The sequence below is a fragment of the Thunnus maccoyii genome, chromosome 17, assembly GCF_910596095.1.
Source record: "Thunnus maccoyii chromosome 17, fThuMac1.1, whole genome shotgun sequence".
NCBI lineage: Eukaryota > Metazoa > Chordata > Actinopteri > Scombriformes > Scombridae > Thunnus > Thunnus maccoyii.
The window spans coordinates 20,119,773-20,142,237 of record NC_056549.1 but is presented as its reverse complement, the minus strand read 5'-3'; the positions used below and the strand labels follow the sequence as shown (position 1 = coordinate 20,142,237).

The window sequence follows — 22,465 nt, the reverse complement described above, 5'->3', positions numbered from 1 at the left end:
CAACAGCGCCTCTATCGGTGAAGAGAGAAAATAACATGTGTGTACGGTGCATAGATGTATAATAACAATTAGATGAATAATTAGATAATTGGAAGGAATGAATAACAGTGCTGCTTGTGAAGAGTATTGAACAGGTAAGACTTTTAAACAACAACATACTGCTCAGTTAATACATTAAAGGACGGGTTCACAATTTTTTCAAGTGTGTCTTAAAACAAGTCACGTGCCCAAATGAGCATTGAAATAGGTTTTTCCATAATGATTCTTATTGTTCATGCTGACCATAAAAAGATCTCCTCCTCATAATGCACTTACAATGTAAGTGATGGGGTACAAAATCCACAGTCCTTCTTCTGTGCAAAAAATGTATTTAAAAGTTTATCTGAAGCTAATATGAAGCTTCAGCCGTCCAAATTAGCCAAATCAAGTAGATATCTTTCAACATTACAGTCTTTTTAGTCCCTCTTCTTGTTACTATACTTCCACCGCAGCTCAACAGGGAAACACAGAGAGGGAATTTGATGCTAAAAAGACTGTAAATGTGGCAGATATCCACTTGATATGACTAACTCAGACTGTTGAAGCCTCATATAAGCTTCAGATAAACTTTTAAATGCATTTTTGCACAAAATTACTGTGTGGACACACTGTGGATTTTGCCTCCATCACTTACATTGAAAGCACATTTGATGGGGATCTTTTAATAGCCAGTATGAATACTAGATGTTTACCATGGTTACCATCTTAGTTTAGCGTGTTAGCATGCCAGCATTTGTGGGGCTGCAACCAACAATGTTTGGTTTATAAAATGTCAGAAAATGTTGATCACTGTTTCCCAAAGTCCAAGATGCAACCTAAAATGTCTTGTTTTGTCCCAACCAACAGTCCACAACCCAAAGATATTCAGTTAACTGTCACAGGAGACTAAAGAAACAAGGAGATATTCACACTCAGGAAGCTGGAACCAGAAAATTTTCACATTTTGTCCTAAAAATTCAGTCAAAACGATTAATCCTCACATCTGAGAAGCTGAAACCAGCAAATGTTTTGTATTCTTGCTTAAAAAACAATTATTTAATTATCAAAATAGTTTCTGATTAATTTTTGTTGATCGGCTAATTGATTAATTGACTAATTGTTGCAGCTCTAATCAACATACATGTATATGTTGGATACCAAGTAATTGCTGTATAGAAATGCCAAAGGTATGTTTGAGTTGCTTTAGGAACAATCACGCTGTTACATAGTTTGTCCACCAGAGAGCACTGACAGGTTTACTTTACAACTGTAAAATGTCCCACTCAGTATTTAACCTTCATCACTATTCTTTAATACATGAATTTAAGGAATCATAATGAAATTTTGTTCATTTATCTTATCAGTCGGGCTATGGTGTGCACTATAAGTGGTAGACTGACTGATTGACGTTGCATCCTTAGAGTCACACATCAGACATAGTTAAAAGTCACAGAATTTATTCATTCATCATTTAGCTCTGACTTAAAGACACCGTAAGACTGTAATATTTCCAAAAATATCTGGGCTCACAATCAAGATTGTTATTGATGTTGAAGTATTATGACAAAAAAACACATAATCATTGGTATTGTACAAAAACATATTTATTATGACAGTATTAGTATATTATACAAATAAGAGCACATGCCCACTGTATAAAAATACAAATCTTGATGTGTTTCAGTGGTCTGAGCTTCATACATAATCTGACAAACTAAAATATAATTGATTAAGTCTACATGTAGTCAGTTTCATCTAGCCCCGCAGTCCTGTGCTTTGATGTTTAACACAATAAAAATCTGTCAGTCAGCACTGCAGCATCATGCAGATTCAAAAGATATCAAGCAGACAAATTGAAGTCTAATCCTGTGATAGACACAGAAGGGCTTGTCGCATGTGTGACGGTTCAAAACTCAGAGTGAAAAAGACTCTTTAACTGCAGTTCACCTACAGAAAAAAAACAAAGAGATTGAAAACAGACCAACTGATACATAAAAAGGTAATATTAAGGTGAAAATAGGTTAAAAAAATTAAGTTTTTATCTCATTTGCACGTAAAATAAATGTGCAAGATCCTGTTGCATTCTTCTAAAGATATCTGAAAACATGCAGTACCAGTTTTTCTTTGACAGTGCAGGGCTTTAATCAAACTGACCATGTCAATCCATCTAAATGCTAAACTGTATGTACACGAAAGAGTACATTGGATGTAAATAGAAAACAGGAAAAAAAAACATTAACCACAGCTTGCAAGGTGACAGCCGCTTTAATGCTAAATGCACAGCTCATCATTGCATTGAAGAAATTGTACAGCTGCCCTCAGATGGATAGAAAATGCTCGGAAGTGGTGAAAGATAAGCCACACAAAAGTTCATTAGTTACAAGAACATTATGCTACTATCCCAGCCCACGTCAGAGCCGAGCTGACTTCACACAGTCTGACTCTGGCTCCTTGCAGAAGGTCTGGGCTCCAGTGAGGTAACACGAAGCAGCAGATCAAAGCCTGGTTTGATTCCTGTCTTTGACCTAAAGCCTCAGCACAGATACGTATGCCAAGTGTATGGAAATATAAAAGAATGTATGAAGGAAAATACACACTATACTAATATCTTAAAACATGCTTTTTTTATACTATAAAATGAAATAAAGAAAAAGCTTATAGAAGTGTTTCAACAGTGAAGCTATGGTGTGACCCACTACGAGTTGTACAGTGGCTCATGACTGTTGTGAACTGCTGATCACAATTTTCAGTGTTAAAAAAAATCCCTGATGGTTTCTGTTCTCCTTTCAAATTCCTAAAATATGTTTTTTTTTCTCAGAGTAAATGGAATTAACCAAATCCTTAAGTTATCAATTATAAGAATCAGATTACCTATATGTATCTATACAGGTATATATATATATATATATATATGTTGGAGTCTCTATTGTGTCCCAGATTAAAAATGTAAACTATACTATGATGAAAAATACTCCAAGTTGTTGTTGATGTTTAACTGATGAATGATTTTTTGCTCAAAACTTCATTTCTAGCTCAAATCTTTAAACCTCTGCTTTGTTCTTTGCGTGATCGCCGTGAGCCATGCTCTCCTCGTTCTCCTCCTCCTCAGCGGGAACCTAGAAAACAATTATCCTAAATCATTTGTCTGTACAATAATGAAAGAGACATGAGTTTACATAATGAAGACAGCAAACGGTTATTGGCTGATATGCAATACCAGATATTTCAAATAGTCTTCAAATCATCATTGGAAAAAAAGGTTTTCTATGAATGAACCACATTTATCTGATATGATCCCTAAATCACTGATTTAATAACTTAAAAAAAATATTGGGCTACCGCATCTATCACTTGCAATGGTCAGCAGTCTGAGACCGGAGGTAATATTTATGAGGATTGGGATCTCTTACCTCCCAGTAAATAGAGTCATCGAAGCAGTTCTGGTCTGGAGGCTGTCCCCAGAACGGCAACTTCATTATTAAACCTTGAAGAAGAAGAAGAAGAAGAAGAGGAATTGTTCAGTCACCCAGCATGCATGCTCAGCTCAGGATGTTGCCCTTTTTGCTAAATCATAAGAAACCCTGTGCTCAGAAATATATCTGTTATACCGTGTCACATATGGTCTCATTTTTCATCTCCACCCACCTGTAACAGCACCTCCAACCAAAGCGAACCCGAGAGATGAAGCCAAGGCAGCAGCTTGCATGGCAGGATCACCTCTATAGAGGAGGAGGAAGGGAGACATGAATGTAAGAGCTGCAAATTGACATTTAGCTGAAGTATTGCATTTTTTCAAAGCTAAAATACAATATTGTGGTGAGTGACCCTTACCCCTCTTTCTTGCCCAAAGCCACGGCAACAATACCAGCCAACCCGCCCAGGATGCCGGGCATGCCGTGCAGATTGTGGACACCACAGGTATCCTGGATGCCCAGGTTGGATGCCAGGATAGGCTACAGAAAAGGAAAAAAGGCATCTTGTTACAACCAAAGGATTGACTTTCTAAAAAGGATATGAAAGGGAAAAATATGCATTTTGATTTAAAAATTAAGATGGCATGAAGTTCAGTCTTCATATCACCAAAATATACTGGATTCCATCTATACAAATGAAAAATTTTGGCTAATAAACATGTTTGAGTTGAGTATCAAATTTTCTGCAAGTAAGGGTTTCATTATCATATGTACAGATTATTTTCTTGATTAATCTACAAAATGTCAGCAAATTGTGGAAAATGCCAATCACAGTTTCTCAGACCTCATGGTGACATTTTCAAATGTCCTGTCTTATCCTACCAACATTTCAAAACCCAAAGATGTTCAGTTTACTGTCACAGAAGAGCAACTAAATTCACATTGGAGGAGCTAAAATCTGTTTTATTTTCCCATTTTAATACTTAAAAATTTCCAATCATCAAGTTTACACCTTAAATTAAAATTTAATAACTTTTAATGAAATTATAACTTAAAACTATCAATATTGGTGTCTTTTTACTTTTGCACATTTGCTTGACTATAAACTCACAGTTAGGAACTTGAAGCCCAGGGTAGAAACGATGCCAGCCACAAATCCAATCAGCATAGCGCCAAATGGCCCGATGTTCATGTCAGCGCATGTTCCCACGGCAACACCACCAGCCAGGGTGGCATTCTGGATGTGCACCTGTAATATATCAAGACATAAAAACAAGTAAATCACATTTCTGATTCTGACAATTTCTGAAACAGTGCTGCTGTGGATGCTAAAGCACAGTTTTCTGACCATGTCCAGTTTTCCTTTGTGCTCCACAAGGCTGGAGATGGCGTAGGCAGAGAGCACACAGGCGGCCAGGGAGAGGTAGGTGTTGACCACTGCTGTGAGCTGAGTAAAGCCCTCATCAGCGATGGCGGAGTTAAAACTGGGCCAGAACATCCACAGAAAGACGGTTCCTGTAGAAAAGAGTGACGATAAATTTAAAAAATCTCATTCATATCAAATAACACTGCAGTTTGGCATTTATGGATTTATATTTGCATGGTTATTTGTGTCCACTAGATGACATACATGTGCAAGAGGCCTGGGATGAACCAGTGAGGTCAGTTGAAAGTGTAACTGGCTCTTACCAATCATAGCAAACAGATCAGAGTGATAAACAGATCCGTCGTTCTCGTGTCCATTCCTCAAACCTGGTCTGTAAAGTACTCGAGCCACAGCCAGCCCAAAGTAGGCTCCATAGGCATGGATGATCATAGATGCTCCAACATCATTTGCCTGTGAAAGAAAAGGCGACACAATCCAGTCATACCAATCCATATTTACTAATGTCTCCCTCCACTCGAAAATGTGTTTTGCTTATTGTCAATGTTTGAGCTCCACTGTGCAGAAAGATGTTTGTGCAGAGTATGACATCACAACTACAACTGCAGCAAAAAAAAAAAATCTATCGAAAACAAATCTATTTTAAACATCTCAGACACAAATTATTATTCAAAATAAAGCATTTTTATATCTCTTAAAACATGTGTGGAGGGGATCTTTAAAATTGAGTCTACAGAGTGAACGTTCCCGGTCATAATGCAGAAATGAATGCTGCATTTTGCTCATGTAGTACATCAACACATGCATGTGTCCAACTGTACTCACTTGGAGTACATTTGCCACTAGATGCTCATTGACAGAGAAGATGGTGATCTCCAGTATGGTCATGATGAGGAGCTGCACAGGGCTGGTTTTACCCAGAACGGCTCCAAAGGAGATCAGGACTGTAGCTGTGCTGAAGTCTGCATTGATTATTCTTCGGGAGAGAGAAGAAAACAAGTCATTAGGACAACAGAAATGATAAAATAGAGCTTCTCAACATCTAACAGGTCATTGGTTTACTTAACAGCAACTAAGTGGTGATGTATATTTAACTGCATGAATGTTAGTCAGGGGCTTATGAAAACAACAGAGTGCAGAGACAACAGCCGTACTTGAAGATGCTGACTTTGATCTTGCCGTCCACCATGTGCCAGATGCCCTGCATGAGGAGGCCCCACTGCAGGCCGAAGGCGGCCAGGAGTAGGTTGACGCCCACGCTGCTGAACCCGTATCTCTTCAGGAAGGTCATCAGGAACCCGAAGCCAATGAAGATCATGACGTGGACATCCTGGAACACTGGAAACATGGGAAAAGGAGGTCAGTTGTGCCGCTGATTTGATGACAGGGCCCTGCTTTGTTGCCAGAGTCCCACTTTAGCCTCAGCTAAATGTGGGGATGAAATTGAATCAGATGAAACACTTTTATGATGCGCTGCCTTCAATTAGAAATACGCTATTTGCTACGACTTTGCTGTCCATGGTGGTATTCTTTTGACTTTGAAGTTTAAAATATTTATTGGCCAGTTACTGGTATTCACAGGGGTCATTTCCTCCCACAGGGGCTGTATTGTCAGCCGTGACCTGTAGGCTGGAAAAGCAATTCAATCACACTCAGAATGGGCTTCTGGAAAAATGCTCATGATGTTCCTGTTTATGTGTTTATGGCCTTGCGCTGCTTCTATTAAGTGCATATGATCTTAATAAGTTTAAACATATGAAGTCTCAGAGGGAGGAGGCATTTAGCAAACAGCAGGATGTTTCATTATCCATAGTTGGTGTTTTTGTTAAGTGGAGATAACTGTATAAATCAGGGTTAAGGAACGTTCATTTTCAGATTCTTGACTTATGTTTCCCGAAAGCCTTAAAGCTTGATATGATAAGCCCCTTATGTGTAAAATAGGTGGAGATATGCACAGGCTGTGAAACAATGGGCTTCATTTCCTTCGTGAGGCTGAAGGTAGCCAGGATTGTCTAGACAGGACGGACACTTGTAGGAGAGACGGGGGGCAATCGTGACGAGGGGCAATTGTAATATCTCAAATTGTACCAATCAGAAATGAGACAGAGCCATGAAAGTCATTATGTATGCTCTGTGATGATCCCTCTCTGCCTGCCAAAGGACAATCTGATGCGTCATGCTTGTCAATTTTTTTCTGCCAAGACTCATTTTGAGATATGAAAGTAATTTGTTTCATCTACAGTATTTTCCTTAACCTGTCTTAACATTATAAAATTATTAGGTTAAAATTGTTTTAACTACAGTGTAAACCGCTTATTGTGATCACATCTGTCCGGGTTATAACCGAGTTTTTATTCTTTTTCTTTATTTCTCATGCAGACTACCATCTAATTGACATTTGTATGTTTAATACATGAATAAAAAGTAATGAAACAGGCAGCTTCGCTATTTACTGAATTTTATTGATTGTTTCAAAATACAGTACAGCTGTTTCAAATGCTTGTTTCGCTGCTGCATCTTGCTGCAGTTTTGCTGCCGACGGCTTCCCGACTCATTTTAAAAAAGACAAGAGAAAGAGAGAGAGAGAGAAGCAGTGGTCGAGCGAGCTAGAGAGTGGATGAGGAGAGCGAGCAGTGGTAGCGAGAAAGCCGATGAATGAGAAGAACAAAACGTTGTTTTCTGATTGTTTCACGGCAGTTACAAATAAACACGCCCACACCCCTCCACACAAACCTGTGGAGGTGTGTTGCCTGTTAATGGTGCCACAGCCGCTAATTACGTATCATACGTGTATCATGGGAGTAAGGTATAAAAAAATTAATAAAATTTACTGTAATTTTATTTTTTTCCCCATGTTTTCATGTTTGAAAAGACCCAAAATGAACACTGTAAGTGGACTATTGATTACTATAAGTGAATTATTTAAACAGCGTTTGTATAGGAATGATTCTGTCTCAAGCTTTTTGATCCATATAAGCTGTTGCTCAACCATGATCACTATAGGTGGTTTCCACTGTATATCTAAATGCTGATGAGGAGAAACCCTGTTTTTTGTGTCTTGCTGTTTCTGTTGCTTATTCATTAGAAATTATTTTAATACTTGTATAATTATATGATTAATTACACTGTTTTAATTCAACTGAAATTAATTGTTCAATGGATATTAAATTGTTTTAACTTTATTTATATTCTTGGGAGTTTATTGGTCCTTGGTATTTATATAAAGGTATTACTTGTGGGCCCCATATGCTGATACAGTCGCCCCTGCATGTGGGGGGCAGATGTAACATTCGACTTCTAGTGTTTCAGTCAATATTGTGACTCTAACATTGCCTGTAAAAACATTTGATGAACGTTAACAAGTAGAGCACAGATACAGGTTACCTACATAAAAATTGTATTGAAATAGTTCAAGAGGTTTTTGAGTAATGACATCAAAACCAAAAATTGTTACAATTGCCCCTGGTCTCCCCTACTTTAGTCACTGAAAATACATTTACTGTTGTGCTGCAGTCTGAAAGGAATAGTTTAAAATTTTGGAAATATGCAGTTAATACTTTTCTTTCTTGCAGAGAGTTTGATGTAAAGATCGATACCACTCTCCTGCACAGTAAATATGGAGCTATAGCCAGCATCTTGTTAGCTTAGCTTAGCATAAAGACTAGTCTGGTCTGGAAGTTCTCCGCAGCTTTAGAGGTGATGATAGGCTGATTTTGTTTCCTTTGGACAGAGCCAGGCTATCTGTTTTCCCTTGTGTGCAGTCTTTATGCTAAGCTAAGCTAACTAGCTGCTGGCTATAGCTTCATATTTACTATGGTATGACTCTTCTCATCTAACTCTCATCTACTATTCCTTTAAATTCTATTCAACGTCCCATTTAAATTACATCTTTATCAATTACACATGATTGTATTATGAGTAAATATGTTTTTTGTTTGTTTCTTTATTTGTGGCCCTAAGTGAGACAGGCATGAGTTTCTCCATGTCTTAACTCCACTCGTCCATAAAGACATTTTAATATGACATATGTGGATATAAGGAGATCAGGTACAAGTGCTACATTTCTCTCAACCACTATCAAACATGGAAATATTTCTGTTTGTCTACTTCAAGGTACATTTACATTATATATAACTAAATCGAGCACTTGTTTAAAATGCAGCAGCTTTTAAATGATGGACTTATGTGGAACATTAAATTCATCTACATCTATTTTCATAAACAACATTTACAGAGTATGTCAGGACATTTTCAACATGTCTTTTGGTAATCCATGTAACATAAAAATACCTACATCTACTTTAGTGAGACAGAATTTAAAAATGCTGATTTAAGCATAATGTTTTGTTTTTACATGTTTTATCTGCTCTCTATATGTGCTTAAAATCACTATAACAGTTGAATGCTGTTTTTAATGAGGATGACTTTGTTGTCAATATAATCAGATGAATCTTCTCATTTATTTAAAATTCATTTAAATACTCTAATTTGCTTTGACAAAAAAGAATAATAACCTGAGGTTCATCATCTCCAAAACTAAATTAAAGTCATATCTCACCTTGTCAACCTAGTCTACGTTTTACACTGCTTGAGTTAAAAAGTATCACACTGATTTGAATCTTTCACTTTTCAAACAAGTCAGTGGTTGTCTCTCTTTTGAAAAGACATTCCTCTCTCATTTCACGCTCACAGAGGGGGATGTGGCTCCAAATGTTGTGACTTTTAATGACTCAACAAGGAGTAATTGCAAAATTAGTTGTGGGGGTTATCATGAAAATTCCTGTTGTGTCGTTGTTTAATGCTGCATAACATCCGATCAGTATTTTGAACATTGAGCAGCAGTGAGTCGAGGTGAAAATATCTGATTTGGCTTACATCCACGGACCTGCTCTGAAGAAAACCTGTTTGCCCCTTCAGCTTGAACTTTTGCCCCCCCCCTCCCATTCTCCAGCCTGGTCTCACGAAACAGGCGTATGAATAACACACCAGTCTTCTCTCAGCTGGGTGACTAAGACTTGTTTTCCTTGTAGTAGGGGGCTCCCAGTGAACAGCACATTGAAGACGAGGAGGTAAAGTTGGAAAGCAGCCACAGTGACTGGCACCATCCCCAGATGTTAGGTAATGCTCTGTAACACTCTTGTGAAGAACTGGGTGAGCCAAGACTAGAGAGAATCCCCACGGGACCTACTGTAGTGCAGTCTGTAGAGGAGCAATACAACTGGTGCAAAAAGATAAATTACTTTTTCGTATTGCTAGAGCAACAAATTTCCTCGCCTTGCTGTTTTCATTCTGCAAATCATCTCCTAATTAAGATAAAATTACTTCCCAACAGTCTTAATTAGAAACTTCTGCAGTGTTTTGTCATGCCAGACAACCAGAATGTGTTTCTGCTATTTACATTTTCTTTTTTAAATTAACTGATTTGCCCCGTGAAGATAAAGTCGTGATAGTTTTGTACTCACTCCAATCCACATTTCCCTGCTTATTTGTCTCGCTTTGAACCTATAATTACAGATGCCTGGTATGCTTTGGATAGGATGTCTCTGCATGCAACCCACGTTAGCCAATCGCATTTTAAATGGTCATGGCTGTAGCACATTCAGCATAATTAAAATAGTTTTGCTCTGTACTGAGCCTGCTGTGCCAAAAGCAAGTGTGTTTTTTTTTACTGATGCATGGAGATATGTCCCTTAATATCTCATAATGACAATTTTGTGTTAGCACATGGTATAGGTAAATCCCTTTTTTTAAAGCCTCCACACTCAAAAATGTTTTTTGCTTATTGTTACTTTATTTTGATGTATGTGCAGAGTTTGACACTAGAAGTCTGTTTTCACATTCATCTGCTGAAGGTGGAAAGTTTCTCTGTGCTCACTCTTATACAAGTGTTTTGTGGAAGCTATACTACCACACTACACTACTACAGTAATGTAGAGCAGAGTTTTTTTTTAATGTCTTTAAATATGTTTAAAGACATAGAAAAGAGGATCATTACATTCTAGCTCTTGCACCAGTATAATAAAAAATAAAAAAGAGAGCAAATAATGACTCTGAGAATTCTGAAAAATAATTTCAAGGTGTCCCATCTGAAGTGGAAGATATGCTGGGTCTTACTGCTGGACATTGAGCTAATCTCTCTGTGTCACACCTGCCCCACCCAATCATGAGCAGACACTCATACAGTTAGAAAACAGTTAAATGTTGCAGCTATCTTAATGCAGATAACCACAGAGCTGAGGATGCAAAGAATCTCCTGAAACTGCTCTATGCTCACTCAGTTTGAACAAAAACATTTAAGCAAGATATATGTAGTTCTTCATCTTGAAAATTATGCTTTTAAACACTCCATAAAATGCTTGTTAAAGTACTTTTCTGCCCCGTTGACCATCTGTCTTTGACCAATATTATCTATGTGTGACAGTAATGTAAATCACACGTGACCTCCGCTGTATGAGACCTGACACTTTTCCCTGCAGGAGACAAGACTTGTGACGGATGTGAATGCGACCCCATGACTCCTCTTATTGCATTCAGCAGACCTGTTTGTGAATAAATAGCCTTCAAATTCTTCTATTTCTGTTTGCAAGTAATTGGAAAATTACACCCAATGAAGGTGAAGGCCTTTTTCAGTTCAAAAACAACACTTGTGAAGAAGGTTTCTCTTCCAAAGTTTAAGACTAGAGAAGTAAAGCAACTTGGAATATGTGTAAAATGTCTTTAAATCTTAAAAAAAAAATAGAAATAAGATGCATTTTAGCATTTTCCTAACATTTTTAGATCACACAATTTGAGTCAGTAAGTGTTGCTTGATGATCTAACTTTGCAGGATCTCTGTTGAGGTGTCACAAAGCTTGGCTGAATTATTAAAACGTTTTAGGCTGAATTTTTACCAGTTACTAAGAATATTAACTTTGGAAAATTTAAAATTTTGCATGCTTTCAACCTCTTCAAAAATAGTCTAGTGACCCAACATTCAGACATCCAGCAGTAGAGCATCCCTCAGCGACCGCCCCCAGGTAGACTTACTGGGGTAAAGCTGCATGGGCTCCGGCTCATGGTGAGTCTCATTGGAGTGTGAGTCGTGACCGTGACCTTCTCCATCGTCGTAGACCACAAACACTGCAAACAGGATGATTGTGATAATCTCCAAAACCAAGGCCAAGATGGGGAACTTCAACCTCATGTTGGTGGCATACGCAGGCATCCTGAGACCAACTCTGGTTATCTCTCACAGTCACACACACTCACTCACTCTGTCAGTCCCTCCTTGTCTGTCTTTTTTTAAGGGTTGTGCTGTGTGAAGGGAGGGAAGAAAGTGGCGTCTGGTTTTAAACTGATGCAGGTTTCGTGGTGACCAATAACAGAGCAGAAGACTGGGGCCTGGATGGTGAACACCCCCATTGTGAGCTTTGCTCACGGGGATGGGTTTCCTCTCTGGACGTCTGAGGAAACAAAGCAAAACAAAACGTAATGACACCCAGTCAGTGAGCGGACATGAGAGAAGGAGTTAATGACTGCTCATTCCCACCCATGTTTCACTGTCAAAGTTATGTTTGTTGACTTCTTGACTTCTTCTAGATGTTCACAGTGATGCATTTATTTAATGTCTTAAAATATAGAAGAATATTGATCAAAGCATTAAAAATTAATGGGGATATTTTTTGTTTACATCTGTATTTTGCCTAAGAAACAGAGAGAATAACAGTCATAAAATTACAGTTTTGTTCGCTCTAGTGACCACTGTTCCTCTTTCTCTGTGCAGATATTAAATGTTCAGTTTTTTTAACTGGTGCACCTGCAGTTTCGATACATTACTAAAGTAAAAGTAGAAACAAAACGCTGTAAAAACACTCACTTACAAGTGTAAGTCCTGCATTCAGTGCTTTATACATGCAGAAAGTAAAAGAACAGAAGTGTTATCAGCAAGATATGCAATAGTAAAGTTAAGTACTTTTATGCTGAATGCCACCTATCAGTGTTATATTTCATTATTGGTTTATAACTGATGCATTAATTTGCAAGCAGCATTTTAATGTTGTAGCTGGTCGAGGTAATGATAGTTGTCAGCTTAATGTACTTAAATCTATATAATGTCTCATATTTGATTAGCTTATCATATGTTATGATCTTAATCTGTGAAGTAGCTAGTTAGACTGATTGATTTAAAGTGTGACAATGTAGCTTTGCTGAACAGCAGCAACAGTATAATTGCATAATTTCCAAAGATTCTCTTGAGTCTGTTAGTTTAAAGACATTTTCATTAGAGCGAGTGGAAACAGACTAGAAGCAGGAAACAACAAACATGTTTTCTAGTGAGCTGCTGTGTTTACTTGTTCTACTTTTGTTATAAAACCATGGACATGGTCATCTGTGACATGTGAAATGTAGTGTAACAGTAACACAAGTGGAGAGCAGTCATGGAGTCAGAGAACTGACTCAGTAATGCCAATTACACTGCAAAATATAAAGTTTGCTGACATCAGCTACCATTCACTGCTGGTCATACTCAAGCAAGCCAGGTTGCAAAACCCCTGAGTGTATTACAATGAGTAAGATGTGTTTTATACGTGCTTATGAGTTCAACTTTTAATTTTTAAGAGGAAGATTGTGTTATTTTGTCTTTCAAAAGTTACACAGTCTTGCTTTAAGTGTCCTACAGTACATGATACGCAGCCAAAATGGGTTTTCAAAACACTACAGGTGACAACAACTGAGATGATCACATGGTAAATCATAATGTACCGATTCACATTATTTCCCTATGAAATGTGGTAAAGTTTAGTGGAAATACTCAAGTGCAAGTACCTCAAAGTTAGTTTAGTACAGAATTTCAATAATTTCAGCTTTTTGCCAGTGAACTCAGACAAAGAAGATGCTTCCTCTATGGGGGTCATGTTGCTTCAACCCTATGTCCTGGAAATTGTATATACTACTAAATTGCAACAGGTAATATATTGTGCAGGAAATATAATGCTAGCTAAAATACATTTTCTCTCAACATGATGAGAAGTTGCAAAAATGTTGATATTGCTCTTATGAGTAAAACGTTTAGTGACAATATATATATTTTTTCTGATCTTGTGGTAGCTATAACAAACATTTTTTTATGGTTATGGTTAAAGTTAGGGAAAGATCACGGTCTTGGTTTAATTCAGAAAAAAGTGAGCAGTGACTCGAAGCACAGTATGTTTCACTAATCTCAACGAAGTCCAGTTTCTAGCGTAGTATTTAAACGTAATTTCAAGGAGACAGAGTTGGTTGCTGGACATTGTCATTCCACATACTGTACAGTCCTTACGGACAGTTTGTGTAACTGTGATCAAGTTACTTCAGAGTTTAAGTCTTTTACCGTTGAGTGTTTGTCTTGAGTCACAATTACATAATGTACATGACTCTGCCCCCTTTTCCACTGGAAACTATCCATGCTGACGGCCTGCAGGTTGTGAGCCAGTGCTTGGCTCCCACAATCAGTATGGTGACAATCTGAGACCAAATTACCTCAGGCCAGAGGTCCTTTATTTGGGCCAAGATCTTTAAGAACAAGCAGAGTAGTTAATCACTGCCAGCAACACATTTGTGTTTGTCTTGGAGCTGGGTGCAGTGAGGGTTTTCCCAGACTGTTTGGGAAATGACTTCCAAATGTTGAGAGATATCAGAAACTCTACAGCAATGTGAGAACTAATCCACTCATGCTGACTCATTACTCAATCAGGGTTTTACTCTAATTTTTGGCAGATAATGAGAGGCTTTTTCATCAGGCTTATCCATGTTGTTATTTTTTTATAGACAAGCTAACAGACAAACAAACTTGAACAGTGGAGAAGGATTTGTGGTCTAACTACCACGGTCATTCAGTCATGACAGTGACAATTAGATACTCCCTAAACAGCTTCCTCTTAACTTACAGCTTTTTGAGGGGGAGGTTGGGGGGGGGGGGGGGGGGGGGGGGGGGTACTTGCATAGTAGCTCTTGCCCTAAGAAATGACCTGTTATTATGTCTATAATTTGCAATGGATCTTGAGCTGTCAGGTTCAATGTCCCTCCACTCAGCTGTAATAGAGAGCGTGAGAGCCCTGTTTGTAAAGTTAGGACTGTTCAATAACAGTAAACGTTCAGTCTCGCATTTCACCAAGGGGTTTCCTTAGAGGTACCAGTGCTCTCAAACAACATTTCTTCTAACTGTACATAATACAACTGCAGGTCCTCAGATGCTGAGGCTTGGAAGTTGCTGGTGATACCATGTTACAGCATGAAATTCCCCCTAAAACTATACATTTTCATAAGTTTCTGTTTGTGTACAGAATAAATAAACATAGTTGAAATTGTGTTATGAGCTTTAGAGGTGCTGGTAGCTGGATTTTTACTTTTGGAGAGAGCCAGGCTAGCTGCCCCCCCCCCCCCCTCCCTCGCCTCCTGTCTTAATGCTAAGCAATGCTCAGCTCGTGGCTCAAGCTTCATGCTTAACACTCAGACATGAGAATAACATCAATGTTGTCATCAAACTCTTGCCAAGAAAGCAGATAAACATTTTTCTTAAAATGTCAAACTATTCACCAGCATTTAAAAATAAAATAAAAAAAATTTGCAGCAAAATCAATTCCTTATATATCTTTGTCACAATATATTGTAAGTTTTTCCATCAGGTTCAGCTTTGATGAACTTTGACATGTGAATATCTGCGTTGACCATTAAGTCTTCTTGACAGAGCGTATCTTTAAGGGAACCAAAAGGAGAATCCATATCAGAGGAGGCTGTTTTTAATCATCCACTTTTATTTAGCCCTCGGATGTTTGAGTACACAGCTCCACAGAAAAGGTTCACAGGCAGTCGACAAGATAGGTGTCGATCGTACAAGTACGTTTTGTTTTGAATGAACTGTTTGAACTTCTTGCTCTATTAGCAACCAAGCTAACAAGCCAGATAACTATAACCATTAACTGACAGCCTCATTAGCTCTCAGAGCTTTTATCTTCAGAGATTTTCGTCCCTATCATGCAGTGGAACATGAAATGCTTCATGTACATCATGATTTTTTTTGCTGTGTCTGTTCCCATCTTTTTATTGACACACCAACTTTTCCACTTCAGTTAAGTGTAAAACCTTTTTGGCAGTATTTCAACTTTCTTTCTAATTTCCGGTGTTTCCTCTCAGGTTCTTTAATGTGCATCAAAACAGGTGGATGGAAACACACTTTCTGTTCATGCTGTGCATGAAAGTAGTTGTAGTTTTGGCAAGAGATCCAGAATGGGAGTCTCTCACGGTGCCTGTGATGTTAAATATTGTCAAATTCTGGCTCCATTTCCTTTCTGTAATAAGCTCTGTCAGTTGTATATAAAATAATTTGGCAATTTCTTCAAACAAACCCCATTATTGCTGCTGGAAATAAGTGCTGTCAGTCTGTTTAGGCTCACAGAATCAGAGAAAGTTTGAACATTAAAGCTACTAAGGAATGAAAAAAATAGCAAAGCATTCTTTTATCAGCTCAAATCAGTTTTAATCTAGCCTTTCTGTGAACTTCGCATTCCAGGAAAGCCATTAAGCGATTTATCTCTGCTCACTCACAACCCCACCGTAAAGCACCAATTTATGGAAAATAAACAAGCCATCAGGCCTAAATGTGCTCCATCCTTTGTCTCGGATCCACACGTGCCGTTACGCAACCTACATGACCACATTGACCACTCTGATGTCCTGTGCTGCTTTGAAACCCGACTAACTGTACAGTTGATACTCAGTTGCCTTGGTCCATCTGTCATAGACATGAGTCTTGCTGTAATGGCAAGATGGCGAGTGTAAGAGTTCAAAGGGTGAAGTGGTAGGATCATAAATTACTACTTTAGTTCTCTGTAGCTGTCTATGTCAGGACATTCCTGGACAAGCCTTAGTCAACCAGATGTAAGGGTCAAACTGAGGTTCAGAGTTTCATATATACTTCTAATAATTGCTTTTTGATGAAACTCCTCATATCTGAGAAGTAAGAGCAGACAGATTTGCTCAAAGGTCATTTTTTATGATAGAAAAGTAGAATTTATTTAGAGAAATCCCATTGATATAAATTCTTGATAGAACCACCTTGCTGCTGATATTTGTGATGGACATTCCTCTGTGGTTGTGTTTGTTCAGCTCCTTCTCATGCAAAGGTCAACTCCACATGCATTGTTATTATGTGCTCTAACCTTTAAAGTATGAACTTCTTATCACTCCTCTTGAAGAGCAGTATTAGGAGTTATAGTTATCATTAGGAGTCCCCCTTTCACGCTGCAAGATACAGACCTTCTGCACTCTTATTGGATACACAGGGGATCAAAACCACATTCCTCAGTTTGGAGGATCCCTCCATATAGAGATATGTATGTGGCTGATTAGAAACAGAGGCCAGTTGTTGTGACAGACAAAATCCAGGTCTTTTCTCCTCATTAATCAAAACTGTAACGCAATCAGGCTTTTGTTGGGTGGGGTAAGTTGTAATATCACATACAGCTTTCCACATAAATGTGCATGAGTGCTGCAGAATGTTTCATGAGGAATATCTGTAATAATCCTATCTGATTTATGAGGCCTAAAGAATAAATGGAGGAAAATTTCTGGAGTGAACGCTGACCTTGCCTCGAAGTGAGGCAGTGGAGATACTTTGAAGTCTTCTATGAAGCCAGTGCATCCACTGGGAAACTATTTTCCAGTTTGTTGCAGGTTCAGAGCAGCGCTGCAGGTCTGTCCTGCCTGTAGAGCTCAGAATGCCAGGAGCTGAAAGTTAAAAATACTGCATGCTTAAATAAAAATCACAGTGTGTTCATGGAAGTGTAGTTGTGAGTTTGCAAACAATGTGGGAGAGGAAATCTACCAAATGTCAAACATTTCTAAAGCTTCTAATAACAAATATATGACTTAATGTAACTTCCTGGATTATATAGCCACACAAACATCACCATAACCATAATATGTGCAAAAGGACTCTGTTTAGGCCATCATTTAAATATAAATGTAATATAATTATATGCTTGTATGAGTTATTCGTAAAGTAGCCAATTAAATCGCTTGCGAAGTAGAAATTAAGTAATGCTAACATCGATTGTCAACCACAGTTTCAAAGCAAAAACTTAAAAACAAATAAGACGCAGAACAGATTTGAAAAATCAAAATCAGAATTGGTCAGTGTAGTAATTAACTGAGCAAACTCACAAACTCTCGTTCCCCTGTTTATTACTCTGATTTGAACAAATGTCCCTCAGATTAACTGATATGCTCCAGATCTTTCATTGGACCTGATGGACAGAGCACATCTCTGTCCAGAGCAACTAAAAACAATGCTGGATTATCTATTACAGATGTTACCTTTAGACTGCATCTGATGCTTTTAAAGTCCAGCTGAAATCACACTTAGTAATCTCTTTTCGCAAAGAATATTGTTTAATGGTTTTTATTATTAAAAAGAAGAAAAAAAAGAGGAAGGGCCACAGCAACATCTCTATGAACCAAAATGACATTTTCAGGTACATTTACATGCTGTTTAAGTGCTGCAGCTGAGAAGCTAATTAGCTACCTAGCCCAAAATCGAAGTCAGCAGTTTGTTTGGTGGCTTGCTCAACAAGCTAAGGTGCAGGACAAGACATGTGTTCATGTTTGTAAGTTATATAAGAAGGATACTTTAGCAGGAAAGCTAATGTGGATTTGGGTTCAGAGTCTGTGGCTCTTGTGTTGAGTAGCAGGATGCTATCAGGCTCAGTGTGACTGTGTGAGTGGTGTCTGCCCTGCCTACGATAGAACAGTAACATTACTGCTTTGTGCAAGAGTTAATGCAAAGATATGCCATCGGGCTGTAGCAGTCAAAAAACAGTTGCCAGGGGGACTTTTCTTTTTCTCAAACAGATTAAAAAGGAACCCAGAGAGGTCAGAAGTCAGGGCCAGCTTGGATCAGCGCCCAAAACAAGTGGGCCTTTAATGTTTTAGTCAAGGACACTTTGACAGGTGTGAAGATATGGGATCAAACAGTTGACAACTTAGCTATGGCAGTTACGACACAATTTCTGCAACGACAGTATTTGTCTCCCCTATCTTACTATTTGTAGATAGTAAATATTGCTCTACTCTCTAAGTATTTCATCTGAACAACTCTGCTGGAAAAATGAATACATATGAAGGAATTAGACATGGATGGTGTTCATATATGCAGTCCATGTTCTACATTGTTTCCAGCTGTAGAATTCCTGTTTTCTTTGAACCAGCAGGTGTTCACTGAAGTGAAAGTGTTAAAAATTGTGTGGAGACAAATGTAAAGAGTTTATATTCCTAAGAAATTCTGTGAAAAGGTTTGCTTCTTCTTCTGCTCTACACATATTATTATCTCTATGGGCAACTGCAGTTTTTTAAGGCCGCTGGGTGGGTCAAAGAAGTAGTCCAATTCAGACGCTCAGTAGGTAACCGTTGCTGTTGAAGCTGAAGATGAGAAGCGTGGCTGTGACGAGAAAGGATCTGGTCTCTTCATATTTCAAAGGACCCAGACTTAAGTAAATGTATGAGTCATGTGCAGTGTTGAAATCACTGTATACCTGCCCCCAGTACCCTAAAATCCCTAATTTTGCATTCATTCTTTTTTTCCTTTGGTTTGGAATCATTTGGAAACTGGAACAATTGAATTCCTCATGTATTATTTTGTTTACTATGTGTAATCCATTGAGATTTTTAAGATTGCAAGTCTAAATCTTAACATATTTTAGAATCTTGCTTTTCCTGGAGGTTTTCCAGCACTGAGACTAACAATATGTAGTTTTCCAGACTATGGCCTTACGGGAAATGCCATTGGGTCACTAAATCAAAAGGGTTAATCCCCCTAAGACCATAAATCTACTCAGCAATTTTCACGTCAATCTGGCAATTTGATCGTGAGATATCTTGTGTGAATAAACTGGATGTATTTGGCTTGAGGGTAGCACAGGCAAAAACAAGCTGAGGGAAATGAAATGGAAATGGTTAATCCTCTAGGGCAGGGGTACTCAAATACAAGTCTTAGAGGTCCACTTAATATATTTCCACCATATTAAAGGTCCAGTAATTGTGCATTACATGATGATATTTCCGTAGAAATTTGACAGCTTCATTGTGTAACCAAGTCCTTAAACTTAAACTGTTCATTAATGATTCTGCTGCAGTATGAGTTCTTCACTGTATTCATTATTGAAAATGTTTGATTTTACAATTATTCTGCTGGTATGTTTTTTGTTGTGACGTTTTGTGTTCCCACTCTTCATTATGGCCACTGTCGCGTACTTCCTTCCAGGCAAAATGAACACATATTTCTCTGTCAAGTCATCCTTAAATGCATGTTTTTTACTGTCAGCCTTTCTTTCTTTGTATCGATTACTTTTGAACAAGACATTTTACTTTATCAAGTGGAGCTCCTTCATTCCACTAATTAATCCAGACCTATTGAGTATGTATGCTCTAGGGTGTATGAATGTCATTCTACAATCCGTTGATATTTCTTGTGAATGTTTTGGCCAGATGGTGGTACCAGAGAAAAAGTCTGGGGGTCACCCAAAACGCTGAGATTCATTCTCATGCAGCATGAACATCCTCAGCAAACGTCATGTCAAAATATTTTAAAATACCAGCTCATGGACCAAAGTGTTGCTCATTCATTCAGCGTGACAATGTGTTTGTGTTAGCTGGTTTCTGGTTTGTAGGGAAGGGTAGATTTTTCAGCTGACATGGAAGCTGTAGTAATGGCTGCAAAGGTTGAGAACTAAACATTTTTCAGGATAATGTAAGAAATTTTTTGTTTGTTGGTATTTCTAGTGAGCTGACTTACAACCTGTACAGCTGCATCAATCTCATGTGGGTTTGTCACCATTTTTCTGTTGCTGTACAGTTCAGTTCACATCTTTATTGTCCAACAAAAGGAAATTCTTTTTACAGCACAGCAGCATAAAAACAGAAAACCATGAGGACATAAACAAAATAAAAACTCACCAAGACAATAAGGCATTAAAAGTAGGATAGGATAGACTTTATTGTCCCAGTGGGAAATTTGCCTTGAACTTCACAGTGTCTGCAGTATAAACAAACTGTAAAAAAACAACAGTAAAGACAACAAATATGTTGGTCTATCAATTGCACGTGCCCTTCTGTAAAGTGCACACATATTACAATAAATAAATGAATACTGTGATGAACAACAAGAAGAAGTAGTACAGCTACGGCATATACATGTTACAGCCAAGATGGTGTTGAGGACTTTAATGGACAGGGGGACAAAGGAATGTTTGAAATGGTTGTGCCTGCTTAAGGGAGCTCTGTACTGTCTGCCTGAGGGGAGGAGCTGATACTATACATGCCAATACTATACATGCAATTCAGACAATAAGGATGTATGCAAAGCATACAGCAACAATATGTGGATGTAGCTACTACCCAGTCTTAATCTTGCCTACAAAGCTCTGATTGGTGTGTGGGCAGCAAGTCAGAGGTCTGGAACCAGGCAAGAGATCATCCTCTGAGGACCATGAATATTCATACCTAATTTCGTAGCAAATGTTATGGCCTGTTGCAGTGTACCAAAGTGACAAACATCATCTTACTCTGATGCCAGCAGGGTAAAAATATCACCACCAGTACCACAAGATTTTTACTGCTGTTCACTTGCTAAGACAGCCATTGTTTACAAGGTGGTCGCTGGCCTCTGCATTTCATTCCCAACACCCCTGACGTACCAGGGGGGTGTGAACCGGAATGCAGAGGATGATAGTGCGTAGACACTCCTCCTCTTCATCCTCAGGCTTCACTCTCACCACACCCCCCTGAACGTACCCCACCCCTTGTTTCCTGTGGCGGCGGCTGCAGGGAACAGTTGCACACCCTGATAAGCTCACTCAGAGGAAAGCCTGTGCGGACGGTTAATCAGCACGTTGGATGCTAGCAATCAAGAACAATAACTAGCTCTCACCATGTTTATGTTGCGGTGGCCCTTTATGCTATTTACGTTATGGACAATTATTTCCCCATATAGCATCCCGTGTTTTACATCATTTCTGTCTGTGCTTGAGTTAAGACGCCACACATCTGGTAGACTATCTGTAGAGTCTCACGTGAGGTGGAAAGAAACTATGGCAACAAGTGGCAAAACAGAAAGAAGAATAAGTTGCCAGATAAGGTCTCGATAAGAGAAATACCTATCTGTCATTCACATTGCATCTTCATAACATGAACAAGTCCTCCTTACAGCAGCCCCTGTATACTTTAAGGGCTTTGCACACAACTGCAGATGATGATAGGCAGCGCTGTTTGAAGACGGATGAGAGCACTTCAATGTTTAACAGGTGTGCATGCTCAGGATTTAGCGTCGTACCTATCGTATTACCGTGGGATCCACAACAGACATCAGTCAAAACAGAGTGCAGACAGAGGAGCGTGCGTACAGTATGAATGCTGTGGGACTGAAACCACATGTGCAAAACGTGATACAGAGAAATTGCAGTTATGTGTTTTTCCATGACAGCAGGAAGATGTACATTAACTGAACCTCTGAGGCCCGTTCATTCTTTTTAGGTGCATATATGGTTGATACTGGAAGGTTCCTACCAGTTTAAATCCTGGATGATTTAAGATTTAAACATACTGAACATTCACTATCTCTTATGTGTATCTGAGCAGCATG

At 38.5% G+C, this 22,465-nt stretch overlaps 1 protein-coding gene and 1 long non-coding RNA gene across 2 annotated transcripts; one reads left to right on the top strand and one right to left on the bottom strand.

Annotated features, from left to right (window-relative positions):
- The first annotated feature begins 12 nt into the window (after nt 1-12).
- On the top strand, nt 13-4,170 carry LOC121882543. Its single transcript, XR_006092109.1, has 3 exons — nt 13-134; nt 3,673-3,767; nt 3,869-4,170. It is a non-coding gene; the product is annotated as an uncharacterized LOC121882543 (long non-coding RNA).
- On the bottom strand, nt 1,544-12,419 carry rhag (Rh associated glycoprotein). Its single transcript, XM_042390870.1, has 10 exons — nt 11,842-12,419; nt 5,970-6,153; nt 5,641-5,791; nt 5,121-5,268; nt 4,780-4,946; nt 4,543-4,680; nt 3,850-3,971; nt 3,664-3,737; nt 3,429-3,502; nt 1,544-3,134 (listed from the first exon to the last, which is right to left on the bottom strand). The coding sequence occupies exons 1-10, from the start codon at nt 12,017-12,019 to the stop codon at nt 3,060-3,062; spliced, it is 1,311 nt and encodes a 436-aa protein (XP_042246804.1). The 5' UTR covers nt 12,020-12,419; the 3' UTR covers nt 1,544-3,059.
- Nucleotides 12,420-22,465: the final 10,046 nt, after the last annotated feature.

Excerpts from the sequence above, each read along its gene's own strand:
- rhag (XM_042390870.1), bottom strand. The coding sequence starts at position 12,019 with ATGCCTGCGTATGCCACCAACATGAGGTTGAAGTTCCCCATCTTGGCC. Across the intron at positions 6,154-11,841 it reads GCCCATGCAGCTTTACCCCA|TGTTCCAGGATGTCCACGTC; the intron begins GTAAGTCTACCT and ends CCATGTTTCCAG. Across the intron at positions 4,947-5,120 it reads TGATCTGTTTGCTATGATTG|GAACCGTCTTTCTGTGGATG; the intron begins GTAAGAGCCAGT and ends TCTTTTCTACAG.